General features: G+C 40.3%; 1 protein-coding gene across 1 annotated transcript; it reads right to left on the bottom strand.

Annotated features, from left to right (window-relative positions):
• Nucleotides 1-1,003: 1,003 nt before the first annotated feature.
• On the bottom strand, nucleotides 1,004-20,579 carry LOC139761329 (uncharacterized). The gene is made up of 2 exons (XM_071685395.1): nucleotides 20,529-20,579; nucleotides 1,004-4,989 (listed from the first exon to the last, which is right to left on the bottom strand). Exon 2 carries the CDS (start codon nucleotides 3,825-3,827, stop codon nucleotides 2,034-2,036), a length of 1,794 nt encoding a protein of 597 aa, XP_071541496.1. The 5' UTR covers nucleotides 3,828-4,989; nucleotides 20,529-20,579; the 3' UTR covers nucleotides 1,004-2,033.
• Nucleotides 20,580-21,729: the final 1,150 nt, after the last annotated feature.

Below are 21,729 nucleotides of genomic sequence, written 5' to 3'. Positions count from 1 at the left end.
CCTTTGAAAAGTCACTAGTTGGCCAGCTTCATAGCTGGCTGCTGTGTTAGAGTCACTCGCAGTAGTTTCATCTGTCAGACATTCACACTCTACAGTGGAGTTCCCCAGTTAGAAATTCTTTCTCTAACCCTCTTCATTTACTTCCTACACACAACCCTTCCCATTACCTTAGGCAATAGGGAGGTGGTAAGTCTGACGCAGGTGTTTCATTAGTCACTAGGGAGGTGGTAAATCTGACGCAGGTGTTTCATTGGTCACTAGGGAGGTGGTAAATCTGACGCAGGTGTTTCATTGGTCACTAGGGAGGTGGTAAATCTGACGCAGGTGTTTCATTGGTCACTAGGGAGGTGGTAAATCTGATGCAGGTGTTTCATTGGTCACTAGGGAGGTGGTAAATCTGACGCAGGTGTTTCATTGGTCACTAGGGAGGTGGTAAATCTGATGCAGGTGTTTCATTGGTCACTAGGGAGGTGGTAAATCTGACGCAGGTGTTTCATTGGTCACTAGGGAGGTGGTAAGTCTGACACAGGTGTTTCATTGGTCACTAGGGAGGTGGTAAATCTGATGCAGGTGTTTCATTATTAATTAGGGAGGTGGTGAATCTAAAGCAGACGTTTCTTTGTTCAGTATAAAGGCAATGAAACTGACGGAAGGTTTCATTGGTCACTAGGAAGGAGGTGAATCCGTGTTTTATTGATTACTATCAAGGTAGGGAGAGTGATGCAGGGTTTTCATTGGTCACTATGGATGTGGTGAAACTTGCGCATATGTGTCGCTGGTCGTTAGTAAGGTAATGAAACTGACACATGTGCTTCTTGTCACGAGTGTAAACCACTGAAACAGTTAAATATTTATAGATGTTATTTACTGTAAATGGACTAAAAAAAGGGTAGAATGATTCCAGATATATAAATCATCTTTTATGTTATTTGTATAATGTATAGACCAGTTGGGTAGGGCGGAGTATCCCCCCCCCCCGGCCTCGACCAGTAAAGACATTAGCGAAGTTTATCTTTGTGAAGATTTATTTATCTAAACTAATACATAAGTCTAGAAAGGCTCTTGCCACTGAACATTTGGGTAACCTTTTTCCCTACGTCAATAAACATGTGGACGTTCCACTAAAGCCTCCTTCTGGAGGAAGGTCCTTGATCATTGTGAACACAAATATGGCTTCTCTCCCATATGAGCAATCAAAGCCTCCTTCTGGAGGAAGGTCCTTGATCATTGTGAACACAAATATGGCTTCTCTCCCATATGAGCAATCAAAGCCTCCTTCTGGAGGAAGGTCCTTGATCATTGTGAACACAAATGTGGCTTCTCTCCCATATGAGCAATCAAAGCCTCCTTCTGGAGGAAGGTCCTTGATCATTGTGAACACAAATATGGCTTCTCTCCCATATGAGCAATCAAAGCCTCCTTCTGGAGGAAGGTCCTTGATCATTGTGAACACAAATATGGCTTCTCTCCCATATGAGCAATCATGTGGCATACTAAATCATTCCTCTGGGTAATGGTCCATTGGTATTGTGAAAACTATTATGGTTTCTCTCTCTCATACAACAGGCGTGGCGCATTTGAATACCCTTCCAGAAGTTCTTTTGGCAGTGTAAACATTGATATGCCTTTTATCCTGTATGAATGGTCATGTGCTCCACTATAGTTCTCTTCTGGAAGGTCCTATGGCTGTATGTACATTCATATAGCTTCTCTCCTGTATGAACAGTCATGCCCTGCACTATGTTTCTCTTGTAGGTGAATGTCTTTTTGGCAATGTGAACATTCACATGGCGTCTCTCCTGTATGAACAGTCATATGTTGCAATGAAATACCCTTCAGGGAGAATGTATTTTCGCAATGTGAACATTCACTTGGTTCTTCTCCTCTATGAACAGTCATGTGTTGCACTAAAATATCCTTATGAGAGAATGACTTTTTGCAATGTGAACATTCTCATGGTTTCTCTCCTATGTGAACTGGTAAGTTCTTCAGTAAATTACCTCTATCGGAGAATTTTTTCACCATGTGAACACTCATATGGCTTCTCTCCTGTATGAACAATCATGTTTCACAAAATGACCCTTCCGGTTGAATGTCTTTTGGCAATGCGAACATTCATATGGTTTCTCTCCGGTATGAACAATCATGTGGTCCACTAAACCCCCCTTCCGGGAGAATGTCTTTTGGCAATGCGAACATTCATATGGCTTCTCTCCTGTATGAACAATCATGTGTCGCACTAAACCCTGCTTCCGGGAGAATGCCATTTGGCAATGTGAACATTCATATGGTTTCTCTCTTGTATGAACTGTCATGTGTTCCACTAAACCTCCCTTCCGGTTGAATGTCTTTTGGCAATGTGAACATTCATATGGTTTCTCTCCTGTATGAACAATCATGTGTCGCACTAAACCCTCCTTCCGGGAGAATGTCTTTTGGCAATGTGAACATTCATATGGCTTCTCTCCTGTATGAACAACCATGTGTTTGACTAAATCCTCCTTCCGGGAGAATGTCTTTTGGCAATGTGAACACTCATATGGCTTATCTCCAGTATGGACAAACATGTGACACACTAAGTCCTTCTTCCGGGAGAATGCCTTTTGGCATTGTGAACACTCATATGGCTTCTCTCTAGTATGAACAATCATGTGTTGCACTAAATCCCCCTTCCGGGAGAATGTCTTTTGGCAATGTGAACACTCATATGGCTTCTCTCCTGAATGAACAATCGTGTGTTGCACTAAATCCCCCTTCCGGGAGAATGTCTTTTGGCAATGTGAGCACTCATATGGTTTCTCTCCGGTATGAACAATCATGTGTTTGACTAAATCCTCCTTCCGGGAGAATGTCTTTTGGCAATGTGAACACTCATATGGCTTATCTCCAGTATGGACAAACATGTGACACACTAACTCACTCTTCCGGGAGAATGCCTTTTGGCATTGTGAACACTCATATGGCTTCTCTCTAGTATGAACAATCATGTGTTGCACTAAATCCCCCTTCCGGGAGAATGTCTTTTGGCAATGTGAACACTCATATGGCTTCTCTCCTGTATGAACAATCATGTGTTGCACTAAATTACCACTTTGGGAGAATGACTTTTGGCAATGTGAACACTCATATGGCTTATTTCCTGTATGAATTGTCATGTGTCTGACTAAAACCCCCTTCCGGGAGAATTTCTTTTGGCAATGTGAACACTCATATGGCTTATCTCCAGTATGGACAAACATGTGACACACTAAGTCACTCTTCCGGGAGAATGCCTTTTGGCATTGTGAACACTCATATGGCTTCTCTCTAGTATGAACAATCATGTGTTTCACTAAATCACACTTCTGGGAGAATGTCTTTTGGCAATGTGAACACTCATGTGGTTTCTCTCCTGTATGAACTGTCATGTGTTTGACTAAATCCCCTTTCCGGAAGAATGCCTTTTGGCATTGTGAACACTCATATGGCTTCTCTCTAGTATGAACGATCATGTGTTTCACTAAACCAACCTTCTGGGAGAATTTCTTTTGGCAACGTGGACATTCATATGGCTTATCTCCTGTATGAACAAACATTTGTTGCACTAAACCAACCTTCTGGGAGAATGCCTTTTGGCAATGTGGACATTCATGTGGCTTCTCTCCTGTATGAACAAGCATGTGTTTTAAATTACCCCTCTCGGAAATGGTCTTTTGGTAATGTGTACATTTAAATGGCTTCTTTTCACCAGTATGAATTATCATGTGCTGCAACAGGTTACTTCTCCCAGAAAAGGTCTTTTGGCCGAGCAAACACTCATATTGTTTCTCACTTGCATGAACTTTCATGTCCCTTCTAACTTCATGATGTTGGATACAGGGTTTTTTTTTCTTTTTCTTTGGTACTGGGAACACTTGAAAGATCTCTTATCCAGATGTTTTAGCCCATGCTTTTCATGATAAAATTGTTTACAAAGGTTCTCTTGCACTGTAAACACTCCACACGTTTCCTCTGCATAATGTAATCTTGTAGAATAACAATACAGCAGAGCACAGCTACAGTCGATGACACCCTGAAGTGTTCAGTGAATGTACAGTAGAGATGACCCCCAGCTGGTGTGGTGATTTGCACAAGATAGATGAGTGGAGCACCAGTCTCAACACCACCTGTTCCCGAGTACAACCGTAGTAAAATGAACGGCTCAGACTCCCTGTGTGGTGAAGTGGCCTCTGGTAGAAATTGCACCTTCCAAACTGAGGTGAAACACTATACCTTCCAATCAAGCAGTACCTCCAAGATATACCGCCAGTTACGTTAGTCTACAGTACATCTTATCTTCCACAATTAAAAGTGCAGCAGTCTCTCTGGATGCGCATCACAATCATTACTTGATTTTTGTTTGCAGTAAGTCTCTCACTTATATAAGGTAAACAATATCAGACCTCTTTTGTAAACAAGGTTAGTTCCAACTACAATCATTAAAGTTATCTTTACGAAGACAATCCTACTTTCAGGAGTACCTATCTAGGGCCTTTGACTCTATACAAGATATAGTAGTCAAGAACATACTAAGAATCTAGACAAAAATTAATTGGAAAATGACAGTCATTTGTATTTAATCTAAACCCGACAGCTGTGTTCATAATCTACCAAGTTCAATACAATGATAATCAAGTACACCAGGAATGTGTAATATTTTCATTTTGAAAACTAGGACAATACTGGCGCTCGTGTTGTTGTTACTGCTGCTGATGCTCTAAGAAATTCCAGACTGCTCAAGTGGTTACTGACGCTGCTTCTGTTTTATGCTGCTTTTATTCTATGCTGATTTTCTTTTTTCTGATGCTGCTTTTGTTTTTATGCTGATTTTGTTTTTCTGATGCTGCTGTTGTGGTCCTCTTCTTCTTTTTTGTATTTCCTGCAACAACTGTTATAATTCGTTCTTGTGGTAGCGGGTCACCCACAACAACTCAAAGGGTAATATCAGGTTCTTGTGCTGAACACAGAAATCTGCCAAATATAAAGATAAAAACAAATCAAAAGTTGAAGATAATACAGAAGACAGCCTATGCATCAAGGGCTGCCAACAGATGAAGATATAAATTTCATATCATATGCTTATCATACACCAATATGAAGTTATCAAAATTAACCTAAACAAAGAGGTGCAAGTATGAAGTCTGTTGGAGATGAGAGAGCTTGGGAAGTGAGTCAGTTGTTGTTCGCTGATGATACAGCGATCCATCCTTACACCTCCAATTTCATCTCTAATTTCTCCTCGTTCCCTCCACCTCTGACACATATAATTTTTCCTCACTCATTCTCTCCATGTGACCAAGACATTTCAATACACCCTATTCTGCTCTCTCAAACACACTATTTTTATTACTGCACATCTTTCTGATCATTTCATCACTTACTCGATCAAACCACCTGACACCACATATTGTCCTCAAACATCTCATTTCAAACACATCCATCCTCCACCACACTCCTATATATAGACCATGCTTCGCAGCCATATAACATTGTGGAAACAACTATTCCTTCAAGCATACCCAGTTTTGCTTTCCGAGACAACATTCTCGGCTTCCACACATCTTTCAACGCTCCCAGAACTTTCGCCCCCTCCCCCACCCTGTGACTCACTTCCGCTTCCATGGTTCCATCCGCTGCCAAATCCACTCCCAGATATCTAAAACACTTCACTTCCTCCAGTTTCTCTCCATTCAAGCTTACCTCCCAATCAACTTGGCCCTCAACCCTACTAAACCTAGTAATCTTGCTCTAATTCACATTTTCTCTCAGCTTTCTTCTTTCAGACACTTTACCAAACTCAGTCACCAACTTCTGCAGTTTCTCACCCGAATCATCCAACAGCACTGTATTATTAGCGAACAACAACTGACTCATTTCCCAAGCCCTCTCATCCACAACAAACTGCATATTTGCCCCTCTCCCCAAAATTCTTGCATTCACCTCCCATACAAACCCATCCATTAACAAATTAAACAACCATGGAGACATCACACACCCCTGCCGCAAACCTACATTCACTGAGAATCAATCCTGAGAAGGAAATTTTGATATTGAGGGATACTGGGGCTAGTCTGAGTTTAATTCTGAAAGATGTATTAGAGTGAACAAAGGAGTCTTACTCTGGGATAAAAAATATATGTAAAAGGGTTATCATCAGGCAAGCCTATCCCATTGCATTATATAAATCTTGAGAGTGGATTGGTGAGTGGCCATGTAAAGGTTGGAATATATGAGGAATTTCCTATACCTGGAGTACACATGCTACTGGGGAATGATTTGATTGACAAATTAGTACCAGAGCCTATTATGTGCAGTAATTCACTTGATAAAGATACCATTGTAAAGGTGAACCACATGACCAATAAAACTGTAGAGAATCAGACTGATAGTAATTTACAGTGTAGTAAAATTGTTTATCCAGCTTGTGGTGTAACTAGGTCAATGTTAAATAGAGGAGAAGAAGTTGATTATGATTTAGGTGAAATATTTAATGAAGAGTATGTAACTAGAAATAATACAATAAAAATTGGAAATGAGAAGAGCACTGTGGAATCAAAAATTGATGTATTTCCAGATTTTGTTGTGGACAAGGAGTTGACAAAGTTACAGAAGGGTGATGAGAGTTTGAAAGAATGTTGAAGTGAAGCTGCTAGATATGGGAATGAGAGTGATGTGTCACTTGGATTTTATGTACAAAATGGTGTGTTAATGAGAAAATGGAGGCCTGCTTATGTTCCAGCATCTGATCACTGGGATGTCAAAAAGAAAATTGTAGTTCCAAAGAATTATAAGGGTACATGAAATTGTTCTGTCTCATAGTTCTTGTTTGTCTGGACATTTGGGAGTTAGGAAGACAAAAGATAGATTACCACATTTTTATCAGCCAAACATGAAGATATACGTGTCCCCATATTGTAAGACGTGAATTATGTCAGAGAGTAGGTAAACCCAACCAGACTATACAGCCAGCACCACTGCAGTCAATTCCTGCTTTTTGTAAACCTTAGATCGTATAGGTCCTCTACCTAATACACGTAAAGGAAATCAGTATCTATCAACAATAATGAGTGCATCTACCAGATTTCCAGAAGCAGTAGCACCCATTCTAAAAATATTGTCAGAGAGTTAGAGAAATATTTCTCCTGGGTGGATATGCCTGAAATTATACAGTCAGACCAGGGAAGTAATTTCACTTCAGGAATGTTTAGGAAAATATTAAAGGGGTTACATATAACACATAAGATGTCAAGTACTTATCACCCACAGAGCCAAGAAGTTGTGGAGAGATTCCATCAGACTTTGAAATATACTTTGAGAATGTATTTTGAGGATTTGTCGGTAGACTGGAACGAGGGTCTGCCTTTAGTATTGCTTGCCATTAGAGATTCAGTACACGAGTCTACAGGTTTTAGTCCATTTGAGTTAGTGTATGGACATGAAATAAGAGGTCCAATGAGTATGTTGAAAGAGAAATGGTTGGGGAAGAGTGATTCTCCTGGATTGTTGAAGTATGTTGAAGTATGTATGTTGTATGTATGTATCAGATTTTTAAAGCAGATTGTGCAGAGCTAGAGAGATTGCTGCAGAAAATTTGAAAGGATGTCAAGAACATATGAAGGTATGATATGACCTAAAATCTAGAAGCAGAGAGTTCAAACCAGGTGATCGAGTGTTGGTATCATTGTCTCAGACAGGAAATCCTCTGAGAACAAGGTTGTATGGTCCCTGGGTTACTGAGAAAAGAGTGGATGATTTGAACTACATTGTGAACACTCCTGAAAGACGCAAGCCAAGCCAACTGAGTCACATAAACGTGACAAAACCTTATCATGATAGAAATTATGCAAAGGATGATGAGGTTACAAATGTGCACTGTGCATGTGTTATGTCTAATGATGCAGGGGATGTGGATGGAAGTGAGAATGTAAAGTTGGAGGGATGTGAAGACATTGTTAAAAAATTCAGATGTGTTATATAATCTGAAAAAGAAGCTTTATCATTTAGAAACTGTGAGAAGAGATGAAATCATACAAATAATGAATGAGTTTAGGTGTTTGTTTTCTGATGTTCCCAGGAGGACTGATGTATTACTGTATGACATCAAAATTAACTATGCAACACCTACCAATTACAGAGTGAATCCTAAAATGAGAGAGATAATGAGTAAAGAAGTACAGCATATGCTTCACAATGATCTGATTGAACAAAAGTATTAGTCCTTGGAGTTCACCTTGTGTGTTAATAACTAAACCAGATGGTATCACCTACAGATTTTGTACTAATTTTGGAAAGGTAAATAAGTAGATCAGATAGGAGATGCTAAATTTGTAACAAAGATTTATTGAAAGGGTATTGGGAAGTACCTTTAAAGAGCAAAAGAAATTTCTGCATTTGTAACTATGGATGGTTTGTATCAGCATAAAGTGATGCCCTTTGGTATGAAAAACAGTAGTAGTGCTTTCCAAAGATTAGGAAATCAAGCATTGCATGGTGTTAAAGACTGCTCTGTAAAGTGTGTGTGAAAGAAGAAAGTTAAGAGTAAATGTGAATAAGAGCAAGGTTATTAGGTACAGTAGGGTTGAGGGTCAAGTCAATTCGGAGTTAAGTTTGAATGGAGAAAAACTGGAGGAAGTAAAGTGTTTTAGATATCTGGGAGTGGATCTGGCAGCGGATGGAACCATGGAAGCGGAAGTGAATCATAGGGTGGGGGAAGGGGCAAAAATCCTGGGAGCCTTGAAGAATGTGTGGAAGTCGAGAACATTATCTCGGAAAGCAAAAATGGGTATGTTTGACGGAATAGTGGTTCCAACAATGTTGTATGGTTGCGAGTTGTGGGCTATGGATAGAGTTGTGCGCAGGAGGGTGGATGTGCTGGAAATGAGATGTTTGAGGACAATGTGTGGTGTGAGGTGGTTTGATCAAGTAAGTAATGTAAGGGTAAGAGAGATGTGTGGAAATAAAAAGAGCGTGGTTGAGAGAGCAGAAGAGGGTGTTTTGAAATGGTTTGGGCACATGGAGAGAATGAGTGAGGAAAGATTGACCAAGAGGATATATGTGTCGGAGGTGGAGGGAACGAGGAGAAGTGGGAGACCAAATTGGAGGTGGAAAGATGGAGTGAAAAAGATTTTGAGTGATCGGGGCCTGAACATGCAGGAGGGTGAAAGGCGGGCAAGGAATAGAGTGAATTGGATCGATGTGGTATACTGGGGTTGACATGCTGTCAGTGGATTGAATCAGGGCATGTGAAGCATCTGGGGTAAACCATGGAAAGTTGTGTGGGGCCTGGATGTGGAAAGGGAGCTGAGGTTTCGGGCATTACTGCATGACAGCTAGAAACTGAGTGTGAACGAATGGGGCCTTTGTTGTCTCTTCCTAGCGCTACCTCGCACACATGACGGGGGAAGGGGATGGTATTCCATGTGTGGCGAGGTGGCGATGAGAATGAATAAAGGCAGACAGTGTGAATTGTGTGCAGGGGTATATATGTATGTGTCTGTGTGTGTATATATGTGTACATTGAGATGTATAGGTATGTATATTTGCGTGGGTTGGGCCATTTCTTTCATCTATTTCCTGGCGCTACCTCGCAAACGCAGGAGACAGCGACAAAGCAAAATAAAAAAAAATATATATATATATATATATATATATATATATATATATAATATAGCGGAAGTGGATCATAGGGTGGGGGAGGGGGGGCGAAAATTCTGGGAACCTTGAAGAATGTGTAGAAGTCGAGAACATTATCTCGGAAAGCAAAAATGGGTATGTTTGAAGGAATAGTGGTTCCAACAATGTTGTATGGTTGCGAGGCGTGGGCTATGGATAGAGTGGTGCGCAGGAGGTTGGATGTGCTGGAAATGAGATGTTTGAGGACAATGTGTGGTGTGAGGTGGTTTGATCGAGTAAGTAACGTAAGGGTAAGAGAGATGTGTGGGTATAAAAAGAGCGTGGTTGAGAGAGCAGAAGAGGGTGTTTTGAAATGGTTTGGGCACATGGAGAGAATGAGTGAGGAAAGATTGACCAAGAGGATATATGTGTCGGAGGTGGAGGGAACGAGGAGAAGTGGGAGACCAAATTGGAGGTGGAAAGATGGAGTGAAAAAGATTTTGTGTGATCGGGTCCTGAACATGCAGGAGGGTGAAAGGAGGGCAAGGAATAGAGCGAATTGGATCGATGTGGTATACCGGGGTTGACGTGCTGTCAGTGGATTGAATCAGGGCATGTGAAGCGTCTGGGGTAAACCATGGAAAGCTGTGTAGATATGTATATTTGCGTGTGTGGACGTATGTATATACATGTGTATGGGGGTGGGTTGGGCCATTTCTTTCGTCTGTTTCCTTGCGCTACCTCGCAAACGCGGGAGACAGCGACAAAGCAAAAAAAAAAAAAGAAAAAAAAAAATATAATATAGTATTGTATTCAAAAACTTTAGAAGAACATTTGTATTTAGTGAGGGAAGTGTTCAATAGGTTGGACAAAGCAAATTTGACGGTAAACCTTGTAAAGAGTGAATTTGCTAGAGCAGCTGTAGAATATCTAGGTAATGTTGTTGGTCAGGGATGTGTAAAACCGATCACTGCTAAGATAGAAAGTATTGTAACATTTCCAGCACCTACAAATAAGAAAGAATTATTGAGATTTCTGGGTATAGCTGGATATTATTGTGGGTTTTGCAAGAATTTTTCAATTATTCCTTTATCATTATTGTCAAAGAAAGTCAAATTTGTATGGAGTTATCAATGTGATGGGGATTTTCAGAAACTGGAAAAGATACTTGTATGTACACTCATACTTTCTACTCCAATTATGATAGACCATTTAGATTGTATACAATTGTATACAATCAGTGATGGATTGCGCAAAAGATGCTTGTGGCATGAGAAGAGTGGGAGGTGGGTTGATTAGAAAGGGTAGTGAGTGGTGGGATGAAGAAGTAAGAGTATTAGTGAAAGAGAAGAGAGAGGCATTTGGACGATTTTTGCAGGGAAAAAATGCAGTTGAGTGGGAGACGTATAAAAGAAAGAGACAGGAGGTCAAGAGAAAGGTGCAAGAGGTGAAAAAAAGGGCAAATGAGAGTTGGGGTGAGAGAGTATCATTAAATTTTAGGGAGAATAAAAAGATGTTCTGGAAGGAGGTAAATAAAGTGCGTAAGACAAGGGAGCAAATGGGAACTTCAGTGAAGGGCGCAAATGGGGAGGTGATAACAAGTAGTGCTGATGTGAGAAGGAGATGGAATGAGTATTTTGAAGGTTTGTTGAATGTGTTTGATGATAGAGTGGCAAATATAGGGTGTTTTGGTCGAGGTGGTGTGCAAAGTGAGAGGGTTAGGGAAAATGATTTGGTAAACAGAGAAGAGGTAGTAAAAGCTTTGCGGAAGATGAAAGCCGACAAGGCAGCAGGTTTGGATAGTATTGCAGTGGAATTTATTAAAAAAAGGGGGTGACTGTATTGTTGACTGGTTGGTAAGGTTATTTAATGTATGTATGACTCACGGCGAGGTGCCTGAGGATTGGCGGAATGCGTGCATAGTGCCATTGTACAAAGGCAAAGGGGATAAGAGTGAGTGCTCAAATTACAGAGGTATAAGTTTGTTGAGTATTCCTGGTAAATTATATGGGAGGGTATTGATTGAGAGGGTGAAGGCATGTACAGAGCATCAGATTGGGGAAGAGCAGTGTGGTTTCAGAAGTGGTAGAGGATGTGTGGATCAGGTGTTTGCTTTGAAGAATGTATGTGAGAAATACTTAGAAAAGCAAATGGATTTGTATGTAGCATTTATGGATCTGGAGAAGGCATATGATAGAGTTGATAGAGATGCTCTGTGGAAGGTATTAAGAATATATGGTGTGGGAGGCAAGTTGTTAGAAGCAGTGAAAAGTTTTTATCGAGGATGTAAGGCATGTGTACGTGTAGGAAGAGAGGAAAGTGATTGGTTCTCAGTGAATGTAGGTTTGCGGCAGGGGTGTGTGATGTCTCCATGGTTGTTTAATTTGTTTATGGATGGGGTTGTTAGGGAGGTGAATGCAAGAGTTTTGGAAAGAGGGGCAAGTATGAAGTCTGTTGGGGATGAGAGAGCTTGGGAAGTGAGTCAGTTGTTGTTCGCTGATGATACAGCGCTGGTGGCTGATTCATGTGAGAAACTGCAGAAGCTGGTGACTGAGTTTGGTAAAGTGTGTGAAATAAGAAAGTTAAGAGTAAATGTGAATAAGAGCAAGGTTATTAGGTACAGTAGGGTTGAGGGTCAAGTCAATTGGGAGGTGAGTTTGAATGGAGAAAAACTGGAGGAAGTGAAGTGTTTTAGATATCTGGGAGTGGATCTGGCAGCGGATGGAACCATGGAAGCGGAAGTGAATCATAGGGTGGGGGAGGGGGCGAAAATTCTGGGAGCCTTGAAGAATGTGTGGAAGTCGAGAACATTATCTCGGAAAGCAAAAATGGGTATGTTTGAAGGAATAGTGGTTCCAACAATGTTGTATGGTTGCGAGTCGTGGGCTATGGATAGAGTTGTGCGCAGGAGGATGGATGTGCTGGAAATGAGATGTCTGAGGACTATGTGTGGTGTGAGTTGCTTTGACCGAGTAAGTAACGTAAGGGTAAGAGAGATGTGTGGAAATAAAAAGAGCGTGGTTGAGAGAGCAGAAGAGGGTGTTTTGAAATGGTTTGGGCACATGGAGAGAATGAGTGAGGAAAGATTGACCAAGAGGATATATGTGTCGGAGGTGGAGGGAACGAGGAGAAGAGGGAGACCAAATTGGAGGTGGAAAGATGGAGTGAAAAAGATTTTGTGTGATCGGGGCCTGAACATGCAGGAGGGTGAAAGGAGGGCAAGGAATAGAGTGAATTGGAGCGATGTGGTATACCGGGTTTGACGTGTTGTCAGTGGATTGAATCGGGGCATGTGAAGCATCTGGGGTAAACCATGGAAAGCTGTGTAGGTATGTATATTTGCGTGTGTGGACGTATGTATATACATGTGTATGGGGGTGGGTTGGGCCATTTCTTTCGTCTGTTTCCTTGCACTACCTCGCAAACGTGGGAGACAGCGAAAAAAAAAAAAAAAAAGATGCAAGTGATTTTGGGCTTGGTAGTCTTAATGCAGGAGAAAAATGATACTGATTTTCCAATTTGTTATTTTTCAAAGAAGTTAATGTCCTATCAGAAAAACTACAGTATTATTGAAAAGGTAAGTAACATTAGCCTTGACTTTAAGTTTGAATCATTTTGATGTATATTTGAGAGGAGTAGGAAGGACAATCCAAGTGTTTATGGATCACAATCCCCTTGTATTGTTGCATAAGATGAAAAATGTAAACCAACATTTAACAAGGTGGAGTCTTTTGTTACAATATTATAATTTGAGTATCAAGCATACAAGAGGAAAGGATAATGTTATAGCTGATGTATTGTCACGTACACCAGTTAGTCATGAGTCAACTAGTGGCTGACTCATGTTTCTTTGGGGAGGGGAATGTTACAGTTATCTCCCCTATTTACCCATAAATGTTATAATCATCCATCATATACTATTCAGTTTTCTTTGAGGAATGATATGTCCAGTGTACATTATATTGTCTTGAAGGTCTTAATATTGTATGTTAATATATGAGACTGTTTATTAGAATGTAAACAAATTATTTATTATTTACCTATTTTGCTTTGTCGCTGTCTCCCGCGTTTGCGAGGTAGCGCAAGAAAACTGATGAAAGAAATGGCCCAACCCACCCCCATACACATATATATACATACACGTCCACACACGCAAATATACATACCTATACATCTCAATGTACACATATAGATACACACACAGACATATACATCTATACACATGTACATAATTCATACTGTCTGCCTTTATTTATTCCCATCGCCACCTTGCCACACATGGAATAACATCCCCCTCCCCCCTCATGTGTGCGAGGTAGCGCCAGGAAAAGACAACAAAGGCCCCATTCGTTCACACTCAGTCTCTAGCTGTCATGTAATAATGCCCGAAACCACAGCTCCCTTTCCACATCCAGGCCCCACACAACTTTCCATGGTTTACCCCAGACGCTTCACATGCCATGATTCAATCCATTGACAGCACGTCGACCCCAGTATACCACATCGTTCCAATTCACTCTATTCCTTGCCCACCTTTCACCCTCCTGCATGTTCAGGCCCGGATCACACAAAATCTTTTTCACTCCATCTTTCCACCTCCAATTTGGTCTCCCACTTCTCCTCGTTCCCTCCACCTCCAACACATATATCCTCTCGGTCAATCTTTCCTCACTCATTCTCTCCATGTGCCCAAACCATTTCAAAACACCCTCTTCTGCTCTCTCAACCACGCTCTTTTTATTTCCACACATTTCTCTTACCCTTACATTACTTACTTGATCAAACCACCTCACACCACATATTGTCCTCAGACATCTCATTTCCAGCACATCCACCCTCCTGCGCACAACTCTATCCATAGCCCACGCCCCGCAACCATACAACATTGTTGGAACCACTGTTCCTTCAAACATACCCATTTTTGCTTTCCGAGATAATGTTCTCCACTTCCAAACATTCTTCAAGGCTCCCAGAATTTTCGCCCCCTCCCCCACCCTATGATTCACTTCTGCTTCCATGGTTCCATCCGCTGCCAAATCCACTCCCAGATATCTAAAGCACTTAACTTCCTCCAGTTTTTCTCCATTCAAACTTACCTCCGAATTGACTTGACCCTCAACCCTACTGTACCAAATAACCTTGCTCTTATTCACATTTACTCTCAACTTTCTTCTTTCACACACTTTACCAAACTTAGTCACCAGCTTCTGCAGTTTCGCACATGAATCAGCCACCAGCGCTGTATCATCAGTGAACAACAACTGACTCACTTCCCAAGCTCTCTCATCCACAACAGACTGCATACTTGCCCCTCTTTCCAAAACTCTTGCATTCACCTCCCTAACAACCCCATCCATAAACAAATTAAACAACCATGGAGACATCACACACCCCTGCCGCAAACCTACATTTACTGAGAACCAATCACTTTCCTCCCTTCGTACACGTACACTTGCCTTACATCCTCGATAAAAACTTTTCACTGCTTCTAACAACTTGCCTCCCACACCATATATTCTTAATACCTTCCACAGAGCATCTCTATCAACTTTATCATATGCCTTCTCCAGATCCATAAATGCTACATACAAATCCATTTGCTTTTCTAAGTATTTCTCACATACATTCTTCAAAGCAAGCACCTGATCCACACATCCTCTACCACTTCTGAAACCACACTGCTCTTCCCCAATCTATTGCTCTGTACATGCCTTCACCCTATCAATCAATACCCTCCCATATAATTTACCAGGAATACTCAACAAACTTATACCTCTGTAATTTGAGAACTCACTCTTATCCCCTTTGCCTTTGTACAATGGCACTATGCAAGCATCCCACCAATCCTCAGGCACCTCACCATGAATCATACATACATTAAATAACCTTACCAACCAGTCAACAATACAGTCACCCCCTTTTTTAATAAATTCCACTGCAATACCATCCAAACCCGCTGCCTTGCCAGCTTTCATCTTCCGCAAAGCTTTTACTACCTCTTCTCTGCTTACCAAATCATTTTTCCTAACCCTCTCACTTTGCATACCACCTCAACCAAAACACCCTATATCTGCCACTCTATCATCAAACACATTCAACAAACCTTCAAAATACTCACTCCATCTCCTTCTCACATCACCACTACTTGTTATCACCTCCCCATTAGCCCCCTTCACTGAAGTTCCCATTTGTTCCCTTGTCTTTCGCACTTTATTTACCTCCTTCCAAAACATCTTTTTATCCTCCCTAAAATTTAATGATACTCTCTCACCCCATCTCTCATTTGCCCTCTTTTTCACCTCTTGCACCTTTCTCTTGACCTCCTGCCTCTTTCTTTTATACATCTTCCACTCATTTGCATTATTCCCCTGAAAAAATCGTCTAAATGCCTCTCTCTTCTCTTTCACTAATAATCTTACTTCTTCATCCCACCACTCACTACCCTTTCTAATATGCCCACCTCCCACACTACTCATGCCACAAGCATCTTTTGCGCAATCCATCACTGATTCCCTAAATACATCACATTCCTCCCCCACTCCCCTTACCTCCTTTGTTCTCACCTTTTTCCATTCTGTACTCAGTCTCTCCTGGTACTTCCTCACACAAGTTTCCTTCCCAAGCTCACTTACTCTCACCGCTCTCTTCACCCCAACATTCTCTCTTCTTTTCTGAAAACCTCTACAAATCTTCGCCTTCGCCTCCACAAGATAATGATCAGACATCCCTCCAGTTGCACCTCTCAGCACATTAACATCCATAAGACTCTTTTTCGCGTGCCTATCAATTAACACATAATCCAATAACGCTCTCTGGCCATCTCCCCTAATTACATATGTATACTTATGTATATCTCGCTTTTTAAACCAGGTATTCCCAATCACCAGTCCTTTTTCAGCACATAAATCTACAAGTTCTTCACCATTTCCATTTACAACACTGAACACCCCATGTATACCAATTATTCCCTCAACTGCCACATTACTCACCTTTGCATTCAAATCACCCATCACTATAACCCGGTCTCATGCATCAAAACCACCAACACACTCACTCGGCTGCTCCCAGAACACTTGCCTCTCATGATCTTTCTTCTCATGCCCAGGTGCATATGCACCAATAATCACCCATCTCTCTCTATCAACTCTCAGTTTTACCCATATCAATATAGAGTTTACTTTCTTACACTCTATCACATACTCCCACCACTTCTGTTTCAGGAATAGTGCTACTCCTTCCCTTGCTCTTGTCCTCTTACTAACCCCTGACTTTACTCCCAAGACACTCCCAAACCACTCTACCCCTTTACCCTTGAGCTTCGTTTCACTCAGAGCCAAAACATCCAGGTTCCTTTCCTCAAACATACTACCTATCTCTCCTTTTTTCTCATCTTGGTTACATCCACACACATTTAGACACCCCAATCTGAGCCTTCGAGGAGGATGAGCACTCCCACTTGACAGACAAAAAAATGGCCCAACCCACCCGCATACACATGTATATACATACACATCCACACATGCACATATACATACCTATACATTTCAATATATACATATATATATACATACAGAGACATGTACATATATAGACATGTACATAATTCATACTTGCTGCCTTTATTCATTCCCGTCGCCACACATGAAATATAACCCCATTCCCCCCAAATGCATGCGAGGTAGCGCTAGGAAAAGACAACAAAGTCTCTAGTTGTCATGTATAGTGCACCAAAACCATATAATACTAAAATGCAATAATAACATTAGATGGTCACTAATGTCAAAGCTCGAGAATGAATTAATAAATTTGATCAACCAAGATACTGGATATATATATATCTAAATTGAAAAGAATAGTAATGACTTAAAAAATGATGTCCACAAAAAAAGCAAGGTGTATGGTATCAGAGGAATCTGGAGGATCAAGCTGGCCATCTGGCAAATCTTCAAAGGGTAGTCTATGATCAACTGCTATGTTGTGCAGAACTTCACGTCATAATATTTTTTTGGTTGTATCCAACTTAGTCCTTATAGGGACTGAGAGGATAAAAAATATTCTAAGTACACCAAAAGCTCTCTTTATTGTATTTCTAGTCATGACGTGAGAGGTATTATACCAAATATGTTTGTCAGTACTAGGATTAATGATTGGCGTTAAGAGGTATGACTTACGAGGATACCCGCTGTTCCCCAACAAAAAAACCCTTATGAATTCCTGGCTGTAGTCTTTCACAAACCAAAGATTCATTAAAAACTCTAGCATCAGTGTTAGGAGTGAAAATGCTGACTGTAACTGCCAGACTATGGGCAACTGTACATAGATGAGAAATAATGGAAGGCAGCACAATGTGTTTGATTAACTATGTGACATGAAAGAAAGGTTGAGAAAATCTTTACAGAAAATTCTTTGGAGATTCTGACCATTTTGCAATTCTTGTGGTGATGAGGATCAAGAAATAGTGGAGGTATGGTATGTAGAGGTAAAATTGTTGACAAGCAAGAAAAAATGCAAAGAGAAGTATGAAAAAAGGGCGACAGAAAGTTTAAATGAAATTGTAGTAAAGACTGGGATGCGGTTATGTTGAAGTATAGAGGAGAAAAAGTGCAAGAGTGGATACGTTTGATATGTAATTTAGCATGGAAGCAGAAGGTTCTACCTCAGGACTGGGTAAAAGCTATCATTATTCATTTATTCAAAGAAAAAGGCATCATGTATGTATGCAGCAATTATAGGGGTACAAGTCTGTTAAGTACATCAGGACATGAGTATGCAAGACCGTTGATTGACAGAGGGATGGAAATGTCTGAAATGCAGAATACATCAGGGATAAGAGGGTTTAAGAAAGGTAGATGTATGGATCAGGTCAAAAATGACTGTGAAAAAGTACATTGCAAAAGAAAGTATAAAACATAATGTATAAAAAAGTATATTACAAAAAGTAAGAGGCTGTCTGCAGTTTTTATGGACCTGGAGAAAGCATATGACAGAGCTGAGTGGAATACTTTATGAAAAGTGTTAAGGATATATTGGGTTAGCGAGACAACTGTTATATGGATGGTATGAAAGCTTTCTATAGGGGAGCAAATGCATATGTAAGAGTGGATGGGGAGTCAAGGGAAAGTTTCAGTATATATGTGGATGTGTGACATCACTGTGGCTCTATTGACACACATGGATGGAGTGATAAGAGATAAAAGGAAAATCTGGGAAACAGAACACAGAAATGGAAAGTGGTGGTGAGGATTGGTGGCTAGTGACAAACCTATTTGTAGATGATACTGTTTTGTTTGCTAAGAGTACAGGAGGAGTTGCAGATGATCGAAAGTGTGTTCTATGATGTGAGTGGGCAATGATGGTGATTGAGGGTAAATACAAGTGAAGTAATGGTGTCTGAAAGGAAAGACAGTGAAAGTACAGTTTTTAAAAACCTTACCGAGTGTAAGAATAAAATATACTAAACTGTCTTATAGATATGGGTGAAGAAAAACTGGAAGAGGTAACAAAACTTAAGTATTTGGAAGCTATCATGGGTAAGTTTAATGATGTGAGAGGACAGATAAGGGGGGAAAACAGTACAGGGCAGAAGTGTCAGTAGGTCCCTTATTATGATAACAAAGGATAGGGGTGTACATATGGAAGTGAAGAAAGGATTAAGGGACAGCACAATCCTCAAGAACTTACTTATGCAGCTCAAAACAGGGACATGGAATATGTTACAGAGGTCAAGAAACCAGGCTATGGAAAAGAGCTATTTGAAAGTTACATGCGGCATGCATAGATGGAATGAAAAAAGAAATGAGGGGGTGTATGAGAGCTTTGGTATGGAAGGAAATGCAAAGAGAATAAATTATAGAGGAAACCTAATGCTTTGAAGTGTTTTGAGTATATATCCAAAGAATGCAGAATGAAGAGTTTTCAAGGAGAGTATATAAAAGGATTATAAAAGGTGTTGGCATGACAGACAGACCATCTGTGACATGGAGAAATAGAGTGGAAGAGTATTGAAGGGAGAGAAATGCCAGAAGAATGCATGGAATAGTGAGTGTGAGGGACATATATAAAGACAGGGATGAGTGGATACTCTCTAGCTATGGTCATCCCCTAGATGGGATTTCCCAGAAGGAATAAACATCAGAGATATAAACAGACATATAGATGCATGAACTGAATAAAGCTATATAGAATTTGAAAAAGTACCAGGTGAATGTTTTTCTGTCAGCTATCCACAGGAGAGTAATTTTCTTTTCTGATTCTCTCAAGCAGAAATGTTCAAAAATGACACTGGGACAGCAAAGACATCCCTCTTGTTTGTTTATTATTTACTGAATTTGAGTGAAACTGTGACAAATGAATTACACTATCAAAAAATGTTCCTTGTGGGTGTTTTTATGGTAACGCTTCCCTTTAATTCAAAGCCCTTCTCACCCACTTTACAAATGCTTAATGCTGATATGCCGCATACAATATACATTCTAAAAATTTCACTTGTACTACAGAAAAAAAAATCCTTCTAATCACTTTTGTCCTGCTATTGTTTATGTAATTCTAGGAATGTATCCTATCATTCCTGGCTGAACATCATAGCCCTCACCACTAAACTCACTTCCCTATATATACCATCTTCACTAAGTTGATCAATAGGTTTCTCTTCAATCAAAAGTTAGTATGCTGTTGGAGTCATCATTACAGTTAACGTTCTAAGAACAGTAAGATGATATTGGTCATTCCTGTTATAACTGTAATACTTCCACTGTAATCACGTACTATCCTTTACTAAATGGACCTTCATCATCACACTACGCCATTATCATTCTAACCACTGGTAAAACAACAAATATATCCCAAGAGTAACAGATGGCCATCAGTAAATGCAAAATATAAGTCAATCCACTACATACCAAGAAACGTTTGTTGTTGTTGTTGTTGTTGTAGTGGCCCAAGATTCTGACGTCATATGTTTTCCTTTATTTAAATGGTTCCTTCATGACATATACTTATTACTATTATTATCAACATTATCATAATCATTGATACTCTTATTATGATTACTATTATCATTATCATTATCATTATTATTATTTTTATCATTATCATTATCATGTTTATTATTATTATTATTATTATTATTATTATTATTATTACTATTGTTATCATTGTTATTATATAATTATTATTATTACTATTGTTATCATCATTTATTATTATTATTAATTATTATTACTATTATTATTTTTTTTTTTTTTTTTGTCGCTGTCTCCCGCGTTTGCGAGGTAGCGCAAGGAAACAGACGAAAGAAATGGCCCAACCCACCCCCATACACATGTATATACATACGCCCACACACGCAAATATACACACCTACACAGCTTTCCATGGTTTACCCCAGACGCTTCACATGCCTTGATTCAATCCACCGACAGCACGCCAACCCCGGTACACCACATCGATCCAATTCACTCTATTCCTTGCCCTCCTTTCACCCTCCTGCATGTTCAGGCCCCGATCACACAAAATCTTTTTCACTCCATCTTTCCACCTCCAATTTGGTCTCCCTCTTCTCGTTCCCTCCACCTCCGACACATATATCCTCTTGGTCAATCTTTCCTCACTCATTCTCTCCATGTGACCAAACCATTTCAAAACACCCTCTTCTGCTCTCTCAACCACGCTCTTTTTATTTCCACACATCTCTCTTACCCTTACGTTACTTACTCGATCAAAGCAACTCACACCACACATTGTCCTCAAACATCTCATTTCCAGCACATCCATCCTCCTGCGCACCACTCTATCCATAGTCCACGCCTCGCAACCATACAACATTGTTGGAACCACTATTCCTTCAAACATACCCATTTTTGCTTTCCGAGATAATGTTCTCGACTTCCACACATTCTTCAAGGCTCCCAGAATTTTCGCCCCCTCCCCCACCCTATGATCCACTTCCGCTTCCATGTTTCCATCCTCTGCCAGATCCACTCCCAGATATCTAAAACACTTCATTTCCTCCAGTTTTTCTCCATTCAAACTCACCTCCCAATTGACTTGACCCTCAACACTACTGTACCTAATAACCTTGCTCTTATTCACATTTACTCT

This window comes from Panulirus ornatus, chromosome 40 (genome assembly GCF_036320965.1).
Source record: "Panulirus ornatus isolate Po-2019 chromosome 40, ASM3632096v1, whole genome shotgun sequence".
NCBI classification, from domain to species: Eukaryota; Metazoa; Arthropoda; class Malacostraca; order Decapoda; family Palinuridae; genus Panulirus; species Panulirus ornatus.
Note: the sequence above shows the minus strand (reverse complement) of the source record. Positions and strands in the feature narration are given on the sequence as shown.